This window comes from Mustelus asterias, chromosome 20 (assembly GCF_964213995.1).
Source record: "Mustelus asterias chromosome 20, sMusAst1.hap1.1, whole genome shotgun sequence".
NCBI classification, from domain to species: domain Eukaryota; kingdom Metazoa; phylum Chordata; class Chondrichthyes; order Carcharhiniformes; family Triakidae; genus Mustelus; species Mustelus asterias.
Window position 1 is genome coordinate 81,537,352 of NC_135820.1, and position 15,544 is coordinate 81,552,895.

At 44.8% G+C, this 15,544-nt stretch overlaps 2 protein-coding genes across 3 annotated transcripts in view; both read right to left on the reverse strand.

Annotated features, from left to right (window-relative positions):
• Positions 1-1,170, reverse strand: part of ergic3 (ERGIC and golgi 3) — a 55,998-nt gene extending 54,828 nt beyond the window's left edge. Inside the window, exon 1 of the mRNA XM_078236983.1 lies at positions 1,064-1,170. Coding sequence (XP_078093109.1) covers positions 1,064-1,151 — 88 coding nt within the window. The 5' untranslated portion in view covers positions 1,152-1,170. The remainder of the gene's footprint in view (positions 1-1,063) is intronic.
• Positions 1,171-4,196: 3,026 nt separating this feature from the next.
• cyc1 (cytochrome c-1) overlaps positions 4,197-15,544 on the reverse strand; it is a 30,737-nt gene continuing 19,389 nt past the window's right edge. For both annotated transcript variants that reach the window (XM_078237006.1, XM_078237004.1), the window contains exons 4-7: positions 12,878-13,035; positions 10,948-11,108; positions 9,686-9,786; positions 4,197-5,083 (exon numbers count right to left, since the gene is read on the reverse strand). In XM_078237006.1, the coding sequence (XP_078093132.1) occupies positions 4,979-5,083; positions 9,686-9,786; positions 10,948-11,108; positions 12,878-13,035 (525 nt within the window). In that variant the 3' untranslated portion in view covers positions 4,197-4,978. The remainder of the gene's footprint in view (positions 5,084-9,685; positions 9,787-10,947; positions 11,109-12,877; positions 13,036-15,544) is intronic.

Here is a 15,544-nt window from a genome sequence, read left to right on the forward strand (position 1 = left end):
GTCTCTCTCTCTATCCCAGTCTCTCTCTCTATCCCAGTCTCTCTCTCTATCCCAGTCTCTCTCTCTATCCCAGTCTCTCTCTCTATCCCAGTCTCTCTCTCTATCCCAGTCTCTCTCTCTATCCCAGTCTCTCTCTCTATCCCAGTCTCTCTCTCTATCCCAGTCTCTCTCTCTATCCCAGTCTCTCTCTCTATCCCAGTCTCTCTCTCTCCCAGTCTCTCTCTTTCTCCCAGTCTCTCTCTCTCTCTATCCCAGTCTCTCTCTCTCTATCCCAGTCTCTCTCCCTCTATCCCAGTCTCTCTCTCTCTATCCCAGTCTCTCTCTCTCTCTCTATCCCAGTCTCTCTCTCCCTCTCTATCCCAGTCTCTCTCTCTCTATCCCAGTCTCTCTCTCTCTCTCCCAGTCTCTCTCTCTCTCTCCCAGTCTCTCTCTCTCTCTCCCAGTCTCTCTCTCTCTCCCAGTCTCTCTCTCTCTATCCCAGTCTCTCTCTCTCTCTCTCTCCCAGTCTCTCTCTCTCTATCCCAGTCTCTCTCTCTCTATCCCAGTCTCTCTCTCTCTCTATCCCAGTCTCTCTCTCTCTCTATCCCAGTCTCTCTCTCTCTCTATCCCAGTCTCTCTCTCTCTCTCTATCCCAGTCTCTCTCTCTCTCTATCCCAGTCTCTCTCTCTCTATCCCAGTCTCTCTCTCTCTATCCCAGTCTCTCTCTCTCTATCCCAGTCTCTCTCTCTCTATCCCAGTCTCTCTCTCTCTCTCCCAGTCTCTCTCTCTCTATCCCAGTCTCTCTCTCTCTCTATCCCAGTCTCTCTCTCTCTCTCTATCCCAGTCTCTCTCTCTCTATCCCAGTCACTCTCTCTCTCTATCCCAGTCTCTCTCTCTCTCTATCCCAGTCTCTCTCTCTCTCTATCCCAGTCTCTCTCTCTCTCTATCCCAGTCTCTCTCTCTCTCTATCCCAGTCTCTCTCTCTCTCTATCCCAGTCTCTCTCTCTCTCTATCCCAGCCTCTCTCTCTCTCTATCCCAGTCTCTCTCTCTCTCCCTCTATCCCATTCTCTCTCTCTCTCTCACCCAGCGCTCCCGCTCCGGTTTTCACTCGGAAATCCTCCAGGGTTTTGGGATAAGCGTCAAAACGCCGGAGCCTCCGGAGCACCTCCATCTTCACCCGGAAACAGTGCGAGCGCTTCCGGGGCCGCGACCCCCGCTCCCATTGGCTGCAAACTGAAACGGGGTTTCCGGAGGTCAGCGGCAGGGGCTCCAGAGGGTCAGTGCTGAGGGAGTGCCGCACTGTCAGAGGGTCAGTGCTGAGGGAGTGCCGCACTGTCAGAGGGTCAGTGCTGAGGGAGTGCCGCACTGTCAGAGGGTCAGTGCTGAGGGAGTGCCGCACTGTCAGAGGGTCAGTGCTGAGGGAGTGCCGCACTGTCAGAGGGTCAGTACTGAGGGAGTGCCGCACTGTCAGAGGGTCAGTACTGAGGGAGTGCCGCACTGTCAGAGGGTCAGTACTGAGGGAGTGTCGCACTGTCAGAGGGTCAGTACTGAGGGAGTGCCGCACTGTCAGAGGGTCAGTACTGAGGGAGTGCCGCACTGTCAGAGGGTCAGTACTGAGGGAGTGCCGCACTGTCAGAGGGTCAGTACTGAGGGAGTGCCGCACTGTCAGAGGGTCAGCACTGAGGGAGTGCCGCACTGTCAGAGGGTCAGTACTGAGGGAGTGCTGCACTGTCAGAGGGTCAAGTAATGCAGATGAGCTGCTGCTTCTGATCCTACTTACCCGGTCAGCTGGATCTACTTGATGCCGTGCAGATTATTTTGGGTGCAGTTGCATTCTTGTTGGTGCCCTCACCAATCGATATCCCTTGACTAAAATTGCTAACGCTGGTCGGTGTGGGAGTTACTGTGCAGCTTGGCTGCCCTTTTCCTGTATCACAAGTGACTTCAAAACACTTCATTGTTTGTCAAACACCTTGGCACGTCCTGAAGGTATTCAAGATGCTAAACAAATGCAAGTCCTTTGTTGCGGCAGTTTTCTTGCATAACTTGCAGCTTGAACATCACAAATAAAACAGCAATGCATTTTGCAAATCAGAATCACTGTGGGCATTAGTCAGTCACACAAATGTAATATTTCATTCAACATAAAAAACAATTTAAAAAGTGCCATTTCACCTGGTGGCTGAATCTGACAGTCAGGTCTCCTTTTTGGCAACAGCTGGCAGAGGAGGGCTATACAGATGCACCATACAAAACACTCTGGTTGTATCATAGCTTGGTATGGCTCCTGCTCTGCCCAAGACCGCAAGGAACTCCAAAAGGTCATGAATGAAGCCCAGTCCATCACGCAAACCAACCTCCCATCCATTGACTCTGTCTACACTTCCCGCTGCCTCTGAAAAGCAGCCAGCATAATTAAGGACCCCACGCACCACGGACGTTCTCTTCCACCTTCTTCCATCGGGAAAAAGATACAAAAGTTTGAGGTCACGTACCAACTGACTAAAAACAGCTTCTTCCCTGCTGCTGTCAGACTTTTGAATGGACTTACCTTGCATTGAGTTGATCTTTCTCTACACCCTAGCTATGAATGTAACACTACATGCTGCACTCTCTCCTTCTCTCTGAACGGTATGCTTTGTATCGCACGCAAGAAACAATACTTTTCACTGTATCCCAAGACATGTGACAATAATAAATCAAAGTTAAAGACAGGCTGGAAGTCCAACACAAAATTGGTAGCTGCCTCCCTGGTGGGACAGCAGGTTTCTAATGGGGGGGGGGGAGGCGCAAAGCCATGGCTAAAGATTAGTTGTAAGCAGTCAGGGAGATATCGAACCGCTTTACTCCATAGATCACAGGATGAGGATCATGTGCATTCACTCAAATCAAGGCAGCTGTTGGGAAGAGAATGCAGCATTCGAGCAGCAACTATGGCGGGAGCAGAAAGAAACTGCCAGGGTTTGTCGGGTGGCTTAATGCAAGGGCGTGTGTGCGGGAGTGCCAGCTTCTCTCAGCACAGCAGTTGGGAACCACTGGTCTTGTGAATATAGAAGCAAAGCATTTGTCCATTTCATCCACCATCTCATTATCTATTAACTCCCCATTCTCATTCTCTCGAGCACCAACACTCACTTTACTTATTCTTTTCTTTTTAAATATCTAAAGTTCAAGGTTTACTTTTTAGTCACAAATAAGGCTTACATTAACACTGCAATGAAGTTATTGTGAAATTCCCCTGTAGAAATACCTGTAAAAGTCTTGCTATTTTTACATTTCTAGCTAGCTTCCTCTCATACTCTTAATTTCTTTCTCCTGATTGGCCTTAGTCATTCTCTGCTGCTCTTGATATTTTGACCACTTATTTTTCCTGCCACCCATCTTTGCAGTTATGTGATTTTTCCTTAACTTCTTCAGCTCACCACAGATGGGGACCCTCCCTTTAGAATTTGTCTTTATAGCCAAAATATACTTGAGTATTGTGAAATATCCCCTGAAATGTCTGCCACCACTTCTCTATTGATCTTTCACCTTATCTAGTACCCCAATTCACTTCAGCTAACTCAGCTTTCACACTCACACAGCTGCCCTTATTTAAATTTTAAAATACTAATCTTAGACCCACTCTTCCTTTTCAAACTAGATGTAAAATTCAATCATATTTTGGCCCAATACTATGCACAATGTTAAACTTCACTTTTAAGGAAGGATATACTTGCCTTGGAGGCAGTACTGTGAAGGTTCATGAGATGGGAGGCAGAGTAAATTGGATTTGTATACGATGAAGTTTAGAAGAATGAAAGATGGTCTCTTTAAAACATTCAAGATAATGATGAGGGAGCTTGACAGGATAGATACCGAGAAGTTACTTCCCCTGGCTGGGGAATCTAGAACACGGGCCCACCGTTTCAGGATTAGGGGGTGATCATTTAGGACTGAGAAATTTCTTCAGTCTGTGTGGCTGAGAACTCCAAAGATTCACAACACTTCAGGGTTATGGGTGCTCCGTCAGTTAATGGATCTAACGCTGGATAGACAGGTTTTTGATCGCAGTAAATCTAGGGATGTGGGGTGCAGAGGATCATGTATTGAATGGCAGAATAGACTTGAGGGTGGTTTGGGTTCCGCCTCCTATTTCCTATGTTATTTCTTCAGTACAAGTAGGGGCATAGGGTGTAGACAGGGCAGAGATGGACACAGGGTGGAGGACCAACACTGAACAGGTCCGCAGCATAGTATTTATTAAACATTTCAGGTCATTAAATATTTACACAAATGCTGTGTACAGTAATGATTTAACAAAGGAATCTTTCAACTCACAGTAGGACCAAACACACACCACCACAGAAACAATGTACTCTGGAGGTAAATTAAAATGAGGTCAACTCTCCTTATGACAGACACAATGTGGAGATTCCAATTGCTCATTGATGAATCGGAACAGTGAGCATTTCTCCACTAAGACCAACACTTTCGACATGCGGGGACTTCAGTGCTATTCTACCAGCACTTAAATTTCCGATAAGCCCCAGTGAGGGACAGGAATCTCCACCCCACATCTCCGGAAGCCTCTGATTTGTGATGTCCATGTTTAATAAACAGTACTCCAGAATTCCTATCCTATTTGAAGATTGAATCCTGGGAAGGACAGAACTAGTATTCAGTTATTAGTGAAGGGCAGCATTCACCAAACACTGAAGGGCAGGACTGCTGCAAATTTATTTCTAAAACCACTTTTTTAAATATCGAAGGTTGTTGTTAAACAGCCAATGGAGCACATTGATTTGATCACAGCCAGCAGTCCACCCATTGATCTCAGAGGAGTTTGACAATAAATATTACTTTTAATCGTGCCATGCTTTAATGAAGGCCTGTTGAATGTCCATTTATTTTAAACTGTCATTATTTTGTTCCCCCGCCCCACCCCAGAAACCATCCATGTTGGCCGAGAATGCAGGAGGTCAGGTACTGCTGGAGTTGAGTATCCCTCATGTGGAGTTATTTAGGAGGTTTATAGGCAATCTTCCTACTCTTCAAAACAGACCATCGATGCTTCTTCATATAGTAAATCAGCGGCCAAAGCAGGGCCGAGAACATCAGCAGCTGGAAGAGAGAAGCTCAGAGTTATGGAATCTTACAGCTTAGAAAGAGGCTCTTCAGCCATGCATGCCTGTAAAAGAACTGACCAATTAATCCATTTTCCCTGCTACAATACAACAGTGACCACACTGGCTGTGAAGCACCTTGTGACATGCTCAGAGCATGAAGGCGCTATAAAGATCTTTTTGTATCGTCAGGTGAAATTGTGCAGTACAAGTTTGTCACTTAACATGTTCCACCATCAGCACTGCTCTGATCACAAATACCTCTTTAGATACCTCCCTCTCCTGAAGCATAGGTTACTCTGAGATATGTTTCCATTGTTACTGAGTGGCTGGTTCAGGAACCAAGGAACTTTTATCCCCCCTCTTAAACAACCCTCAGTCAACATTAAATCATGCAGGTACAAGTGAAGAACCATGGAAAGCAATGAAGCAAAGTTCTGGGCCATTCTCACCATCTCCTCAAACTGTGATCAATGGTACCAATCATATGCCATCGCTTCCACTCAGGTAAAGATAGGAAACCAGGCAGAGAGCAGGGTACTGAACTCAGAGAGAGAGAGAGAAAGAGACTGTACACATAATCCCAGGTTGTGCCCTACTGGGAGCTATAGTTCCCGAGTCAGCCATTTTAACAAACTATGAACGGATATGAACATAGAAATTAGGATCAGGAGGAGGCCTCTCAAGCCTGCTCCACCATTCAGTAAGATCGTGGCTGATCTGATTGTAACCTCAACCCCACATTCCTGCCAACCCCCCGATAACCTTTTAAACCTTTACTTATCAGGAATCTATCTAACTCTGCCTCAACATTTTTCAAAGACTCTGCTTCTACCACCTTTTGAGGAAGAGAGTTTCAAAGACTCACGGCTCTCAAAGAAAATAAATCCTCATCTGTCTTAAATGGGTGACCCCGTATTTTTATACAACGACCCCTTGTTCCCCCTGAATCCTTGGGAAGAGGTTTCAACAGATTTCAACAGCAGTATAATGCAGTAATGTAGCTCATTGACTCATCTTTACTATAGTATAGAATAATCCCCTGATCACACAGAGCCACTCTCCACAACATAGAACCGTACAGCGCAGACAAGGCCCTTCGGCCCATCCAGTCTGCATCGACACGTTAGAAACACCTGAACTCCCACCTAATCCCATCTGCCAGCACTTGGCCCATAGCTGTGAACGTTATGATGTGCCAAGTGCTCATCCAGATACTTTTTAAAGAATGGGAGGCAAACCGCCTCTACCACCCTCCCAGGCAGTGCATTCCAGATCGTCACCACCCTCTGGGTAAAAATGTTTTCCCTCACATCCCCCCAAACCCCCTGCTTCTCACCTTGAACCCTCGTGACTGACTCTTCAACTAAGGGGAATAGTTGCTCTTTATCCACTCTGTCCATGTCCCTCATAATCTTGTACATCTCGGTCAGGTCACCCCACAGTCTGCTCTGCTCCAATGAAAACAACCCAAGCCTATCCAATCTCTCTTCATAACTTAAATGTTGCATCCCAGGCAGCATCCTGGTGAATCTCCTCTGCACCCCCTCCAGTGCAATCACATCCTTTTGATAATGTGGCAACCAGAACTGCACACAGGACTCGAGCTGTGGCCTCAAAGTTCTATACAACTCCAACATGGCTTCCCTTTTGTAATCTATGCCTCGATTGATAAAGGCGAGTGTCCCACATGCCTTTTTCACCACCCTACTAACATGCCCTTCCGCTTTTAGAGATCTGTGGACAAACACACCAAGGTCCCTTTGTTCCACAGAACTTCCAAGTGTCCTACCATTCATTGAATACTTTCTTGTCAAATTACTCCTTCCAAATATCACCGTACACTTCTCGGGGTTAAATTCCATCTGCCACTTATCTGCCCATTTGACCATTCTGTCAATATCTTCTTGTAGCCCAAGACACTCTGCCTCACTGTTAACCACCCGTCCAATCTTTGTGTCATCCGCAAACTTAGTAATCCTACCTCCATATAATCATCAATGTCATTTATATAAATGATGAATAATAGAGGGCCCAACACAGATCCCTGTGGGATGCCACTGGACACTGGCTTCCAGTCACTAAAGCAGCCGTCTACCATCACCCTCTGTCTCCTACAGCTGAGCCAATTTTGAATCCACTTTATCTAATTACCCTGTATCCCAGGTGAATTTACCTTCTTTACAAGTCTCCCATAGGGGACCTTGTCAAAGGCTTTGCTCAAATCCATATAAACTACATCAACTGCTCGACCCTCATCTACACACCTGGTCACCTCCTCAAAAAATTCAATCAGATTTGTTCGGCGTGACCTCCCTCTGATGAAGCCGTGCTGACTATCCCTGATCAAGCTTTGCCTCTCCAAGTGGAGATAGATGCTCTCCTTCAGAAGTTTCTCCAATAGTTTCCCTATCACTGATGTGAGACTCACTGGTCTGTAGTTCCCTGGTTTATTTCTCTAAATGTGGAGATGCCAGCGTTGGACTGGGGTAAACACAGTGAGAGTTTTAACAACACCAGGTTAAAGTCCAACAGGTTTATTTGGTAGCAAATGCCATTAGCTTTCGGAACCAGGCTGTTCCTTCGTCAGATGGAGTGGAGAAATGGCATTTCTCCACTCCATCTGACGAAGGAACAGCCTGTTCTGAAAGCTAATGGTATTTGCTACCAAATAAACCTGTTGGACTTTAACCTGGTGTTGTTAAAACTCTTACTGTTATTTCTCTAACCCTTCTTAAATAGCAGAACCATATTAGCTGTTCTCCAGTCGTCTGGCACCTCCCCCATGGCCAGAGAGGAATTGAACATTTGGGTCAGAGCCCCTGCAATCTCTTCCCTTGCCTCCCAAAGCAGCTGAGGGCACAATTCATCTGGACCCGGAGATTTATCCACTTTATAGGCTGCCAACACCTCCAATACCTTGTCCTTCCCTTTGTCAATTTGCTCAACAACCTCAGCCTCTCTCCCCGAATTCCAGACCTCCGTCCTCATCTTCTTGGGTGAAGAAAACGTCAAATATCCATTCCACACTCTACCAATGTCCTCTGGCTCCACCCTCAGATTTCCCCCTTGGTCCCTACTCTTTCCCTGGTTATCCTCTTCCCATTGATATACTTATAGAATATCTTGGGATTTTCCCTACTTTTACCAGCCAGAGCTTTCTCATATCCCCTCTTTGCGTTCCAAATTGCTTTCTTAAGCTCCATCCTGCACTTTCTGTACCTCACTAATGCCTCCACTGATTTGCTCCCCTTGTAATTTTTAAAAGCCTTTTTTCTCCTTCTCATTGTATCCTGAATATCTCTGGTCATCCATGGTTTTCTGGGTTTGTTATTCCTACTTATCACCCCAGAGGGAACATGCTGGGCTTGCACCCTCCCCATTTCCTTTTTGAATGCTCCCCACTGCTCCTCTGTAGCTTTTCCCATTCATAGATGTTTCCAGTCTACCTTGGCCAGATCTTATTTTACTAAAATCCACCCTCCCCGAATCCAAAACTCTTTTTTTGGCAGCTTGTCTATTCCCTTGTCCATAACAAGCTTAAATTTTACCATGTTGTGATCGCTATCACCAAAATGCTCCCCCACCACCACCTCAACCACCTGTCCGGCTTCATTCCCCAGAATCAGGTCCAGCACGGCTCCCTCCCTTGTTGGACCCCCCACATATTGATTTAAAAAGTTCTCCTGTACCCATTTCAAAAAATCTACTCCATCCAAACCCTTAACACTGTCTATATCCCAGTTAATGTTGGGAAAGTTGAAATCACCTAATATAATAAACCTATTGTTATTGTTTTTACACACCTCCACAAACTGAGCCCAGATTTGCCCTTCAATATCCCGCAGACTATCTGGGGGTTTATAATAAACACCTAACAATGTGGCTGCCCCTTTTTTATTCCTAAACTCTACCCACAAAGCTTCATTTGATGCCCCCTCCAATATATCATTTCTCACTGCAGTAACTGACTCCTTAACTCATAATGCAATGCCTCTCCCTCTTTTACCCCCTCCTCTGTCTCACCTGAAGATTCTATATCCCGGAATGTTGAGTTGCCAATTATGTCCTTCCTTCAGCCATGTCTGTGATGGCGGCTATATCACACTTCCACATTTACCCTCAATTCATCCGTTTTACCTGCAATACTCCGGGTGTTAAAATAGAGGCCATTCAGCCTGGCCTTACTCTCTTGAAACTTAATACAGTTGCACTCCCTCTGACTGGTTTGTTTTGCTGTATAATTCCGTGCCCTGATTCTGCTAAGTCTGTGTGCCCTCCCGCTGCTGAATTAGTTTAAACTCTTCCCAACATGGCCAGTACTTGCTAAGACTGAGTTCAGTTTCGCCATCTCCATGTGACTGCCTTTCAACAGGACGTGACAATCAGATTGTTGCTAAAATCTAATTGGTTCATTAATGTTATCTGGCCTATTTGTGACTTGGTCCGATACCAACATTTAACTCCTGGGCCTTTGTGGTGGTCCAGCATACAACTCAATTGTCACGAGAGAAATGGATGATAAAAGTGATTTGGGGTACATTGCCTGTGACCCTAAAATTGCATGACAGAACTACAAAATTGGGTTGTGGGAGCTCACCTTCAGGCCCATGCGTTTACGGTGGTCGTGTTCTGGTTCAGCAGTCCAGCGCAGGAATGTGCAGACATCCTTAGCCATCTGGCTCATTGAAGCTGGGGTACCTGCACATTAGGAGAAAGTCCAGCACTAAATCCAGAGAGTTCAACAAGCTTCTGGATTCTCAAAACGTTTGCACACACACACACACACACACAATGTTAGTGGCACAGTGCAGGTTCACAGACAGCTAGTCATGTAGCAATGCTACCAATCATAACGTCCTTTTCAAACAATGGGGGAACTGACCTGTGTTCTGGTGCCATTCAACCTATTATAGCACATTTGGATACTCATACAGACAGCACTGAGCTCGTCATGGCCTGTGACAGACACTGGAAAGATGTGGAGCTGGAATGCACAGCAATCATCCTTTCACCTCAGACCTGCATTGTAATTCACAGAAGTACAAGGATTTCCTCTTGTGACCCCATTGCCTGCAGGGATCAGTGACCCTCGCTGTCTGCGTGTTGTTGGTCATTTATCCATCAACACTGAGGCCAACTAATGCAGTACAAACTGGGGATGAAGCCCTGACCACTAAGGCTCTGTTCCAAACACTTAAAACATCAGAGACCTTCTGTGCTCTGATCAAGGTTCATTCTCAGCTCTCTCACAGAAACAGGAGACCATTCAGCCCCTTGAGCCTGTTCTGCCATTCATCCCCATTCCATATCCTTTTATACCCTTATCTAGAAAAACACTACCAATTTCAGATTTAAAGTTAATTAAGCTAGCATCAATTGCACTTAGTTGCTGAGAGTTTCATAAATTTGTCATCTTCTGTTTGAAGAATTCTTTCCCAACTTCTCTCCTGAACAGACTAATTGTGATTTTGTTTTCTTTACCCTGGACTCTCTCACCAGTGGAAAAGGTTTCTCTCTATCTACCTATCAATTCCATTCTCAATTTTAAAAACTTTAATCAAATCAAATCTTTAACGTTGATATTTTGGGAATACTAGCCTAGTTCATGCAACCTCTTCTCGTAAACATTTCCTGCAGTCCTGGTAACATTCTGGTCAATCTGCCGTGCATTCCTTCCAAGGCCAATATTTCATTCTCAGCTGTAGAGCCCAGGTGTGTACAAGTGCTCCAGCTGTGGCGCAAGCAGGGCTCGGAATGCTTTTAATGGAGCAACTGATCAAAGGAAGCAAAGAATGCAAAGAAAGGTCAGAACATAGAGCAAGTGTCAGTGACATCAGGGATACAAGATCCAAATCTTACCATCCTCATACTCAACAGCTTCATCATAGATTGGCGGGGCCATCCCAATAGCCTGACCAGGGAAGTAGGGGTTGTAGTATAGGCCTTCCCGGAGACTGACACCAGCAGGAGGATCACAGTAACCAGTAAGCAGAGTGAAGATATAATCCTCACCACCATGTCTACACAACCAAAGAATAACAATGAGTACATATGTCTTAAGTTAAAAATTTTATCAATAATTTTCAAAAGAACAAAGTCTTCCAGCAGATTCTGCTTCAATTTTCAATTCCTTCTGTTGGTGAACACTATAGCAAAGCTATTTGAACTGAGTGATTGGACTCGAGGTGGAATAAAATTATTCTAGATTTTTTAGAACCATCTATTTTACAACACAGGTGGCTATTTGGCCCATTTTGGTCAATTAATCTCACTGCCCCACTCTCTCCCCTTAGACCTGAATCAATCCCAAACTAATCCCACTGCCCCACTCTCTCCCCTTAGACCTGAATCAATCCCAAACTAATCCCACTGCCCCACTCTCTCCCCTTAGACCTGAATCAATCCCAAACTAATCCCACTGTCCCACTCCCTCTTTAGCCTCGTATCAACACCAAACTAATCCCACTGTCCTGCTCTCTCTTTAGCCTTGTATCAATCCTAAACTAATCCCACTGCCCCACTCTCTCCCCATAGCCCTGAATCATTCCCAAACTAATCTCACTGTCCTGATCCCTTGTCATAGGCCAGTATCAATCCCAAACTAATCCCATTGTTTTGATCTATTTCCATAGCCCTATATCAACCCCAAACTAATCTCACTGCCCTTCTCTCTCCCCATAGCCCTGTACCAATCCCGAACTAATCCCACTGCCCCACTCTCTCTTTAGCCTTGTATCAATCCCAGACTAATCTCACTGTTTTGATCTCTCCCCATAGTCCTGTATCTTCCTCCATTTCAAATATTTATCCAATTTTTCCATATAGTATTTAATGGTCTGTCTCGAGCATCTCCTTGAGGGAAATCATCTCCTATTCCAAGGAAGAAATATCTCCTAACCTTACTCCACACATTTCCGATCACTGAAATTCCTTCCCAAGCAGCCACTGAAAGGTCACAAAACATGACCTCCACCAAAGGCAGCTATGAGTGTTTCAGGGCACAACGGACATGCGGGTATGTGGCACTCAAATATGCCACATAAAGATAATGAGGTGTTCTACCAACACTTAGCAATGTAACCAGGGACAATGAATGTTTTACCAACTCGTCTTTTGGAAATGAGGAGCTTTACACAAAGGGTTAACTTTTGCCTTGCAGTGGAGCGGAATCCCGATATACAACTGAACTATAGATCACTTGTATCATAGAACATAGAACAGTACAGCACAGAACAGGCCCTTCGGCCCACCATGTTGTGCCGAGCTTTATCTGAAACCAAGATCAAGCTATCCCACTCCCTATCATCCTGTGGATCCACAGTATCGTCACTGTGGATGTACCTTCACCAGCTGGACTGTAGCGGTTCACAGTGGCAGCTCAGTATCCATTTTCTCAATAGGGAAAATACTGGAAAATCTTTGACAAAGCTTTGACAAAGGATCATCTGGGCTTGAAATGTCAGTTCTTTTCCCTCCTTACAGATGCTGCCAGACCTGCTGAGATTTTCCAACATTTTCCCTTTTGGTTTCAGATTCCAGCATCCGCAGTAATTTGCTTTTATCCATCGTCTCAAATACAGTTAGGAATGAGCAACAACTGCTGGCCTCACCAGCAATGCTAACATGCCATGAAATAATGTTTTAAAGATGTAACTTTCAGATGGGAAGCAAACCACTAAATTCACAAAAATGAACAGACAGATTTCACCCTCAAAATGTTACAATGCAAGCAAAACAATCTTCAACAAGGAACAGTAACTTGCAGCATCAGTGAGTGTGAGGAAGCTACCTGGCATTTGCAATGTGGGTGAGATCAGGTGGTAAAGATCCATTATTCGCTGCTCTTGCAGCCTCAGAATTGGGGTACGGTTGAGGGAAATAATCAGACAGCTTTCCAGGGCGAGTGAACATTTCTCCATTTTCATCTGGTCCATCCAGCACTTCAACCTATAAGTAGTATGGAGAGAGAGAAATGGTAAAAAACAGCAGGCACGTGTAATTCCTGCATTTCTTGAGAGTAACTGCTGATCACAACTAAATTTGCACTCTCGGCTTTGTGGTCCTGTGCACGCATTGACACAGTTAGAAGATGTCAGCTTGGCTCATTTAGTCCATAGAGGGTCAGAATCGACTCGTTAGAAACAACATGGAAACAGCCACTTGACCCCAAACCAGACTGTGTCAGTGTTTGTCCTTCACACGAGCAGTATTTGAATCCCACATCACCACCCTGATCCCAGATCCCTCTTCCTGCCCTTTAGCTTTCTAATCCCAGACCTGGCTACATAATCTTGCTTGCTCATACGGATGTTACAAAGCCTGTGCCAGTATTCAAAGATTCAGGCTTATGTTCACCATAAGGCATTAACAAACAGAACTAACCGACTGGCTGTTCACTTTGCTGCTTTTTGAGAGGAATTCAGCCAGTCCACTTAATGTTGATGGTGGGGAAACATTTAGAGATCTTAATCCAAGAGAAATGAAATGGCATTTGGAAAAAAGTAAAGGTTCATAAATGAAAGTCAGCACAGATCTGTTGGTGACAAAATGTGTTTGTCTAACTTGATTGAGTTCTTTGATGCAGTGACAGAGAGGATGGGTGAGGGGAGTACAGTTGTGTAGAAGGACATTCAAAAGGGTTTAATAAAGCACCATTTAATAAGACTTTTTGCAAAAATGAAACCAGTGGGATTAGCCACATGGATACAAAATTGGCTAAGGGACAAAAATCAGAACATGGTGGTGTCTGATTGTTTTTCCCATTTTTTTTATTCTTTTATGGGAGGTGGGCATCACTGGCAGGGCCAATATAAGAAAATCAGAAATAGGAGCGGAGCAGGCCATTCAGCCCCTCAAGCCTGTTCCGTCATTCAAGCAGATCAGGCTGATCTTCTACCACAACCTCATTTTCCTGCACTAACCCAATATCCCTTGTTGTTTTAAGTAAGTAGAAATCTTTCAAACTCTGCTTTAAACATACTCAACGACTGAACCTCCACAGCCCTTTCCGGCAGAGAATTCCAAAGAATTCCTAACCTGAACCCTCTGACTGAAGAAGTCGCTCCTCATCTCGGTTCAAAATTGCATATCTTTCATTCTGAAATTGCGTCCCCTGGTTCTAGATCCTCCCAGCCATGGGAAACACCATTCTTGCATCTACCATGTTGAGCTTTGTACAAATTTTAAATGCCACAGTGAGATCACCTCTCATGTTTTTAAACTCTAGAGAATACTGGCCCAATTTCCTTAATCACTCCTTGTGGCCAATCCCACCAACCCAGGGATCAGTCTATGAACACTTGTTGCACTCCCTTTATGGGAAGTATATCCTTCCTCAGGTAAGGAGACCAAAACTGTACAAAATACTTTAGGCGTGGTCTCATCAAGGCTCTATACAATTGCAGAATGGACTCAAATCTTCTTGCACTAAAGGCCAACATAATATTTGTCTTAATTTCTTGTAGCTACCTGTATGCTAGCTTTCAGTGACTCATGAACAAGGTCAGCCAGGTGGACATCAACACTTCCCAACCTCTCACCATTTAAGAAATACTCTTGACTTTCTGCTTTTTCCTATCAAACCCAATAACTTCATATTTTTCAACATTATATTCCATCTGTTGTGTTCTTGCCCACTCATTTAGAATCACAGAATCCCTACAGTGTAAAAGGAGCCATTCGGCCCATTGAGTCTGCACTGACTAATAATCCCACCAAGGCCCTATTCCCGTAACCCCACATATTTACCCCGCTAATCCCCCTGACACTAGGGTTAATTTAGCATGGCCAATCAACACAGTCTGTCTGAATCTCCTTGAAGCCTCTCTGCATCCTCTGCACAACTCACATTTCCACCCAGTTTGTGTCAGCTGCGAACTTGGAAATATTACAGTTGGTCTCCACCTTCTCAAGAGCAACTAGGGATGGGTAATAAATGCTGGTCTAGCCCGCGATGCCCACATCCTATAAATGATTAAAAAAAGAAAAACATCCAGATCATTGATATAGATTGTGGAGAGCTGGGGCCAAAGAACCCCCCCAAGTGACAGCAAACCACTCTGTGAACAATCCGTATTTTCACTGTTTTCTATCTGTTAACCAGTTCTCAATCCACGCCAGTATATTACTTCCAATCCTTTGAGGTGTAATTTTGCTTACTAACCTCTTGTGTGGAACTTTTATCAAAAGCCTTCTGAAAACTCAAATACACCACACCCACTGGTTCCCCCTTATCTAGTCTATTTACAACATCAAAAAACTCCAACAGATTTGTTAAACACGATTTCCCTTTCATAAACCCAAGTTGAGTCTGCCCAATCCTACCATTATTTTCTAACTGTCCACTTATCCACATTGCTGGGTAGATTTTTCGGTTGGCAATCAGTGACTAGTGGCGTGCCGCAGGGATCGGTGCTGGGGCCTCAACTATTTACCATATACATAGACGATCTGGAGG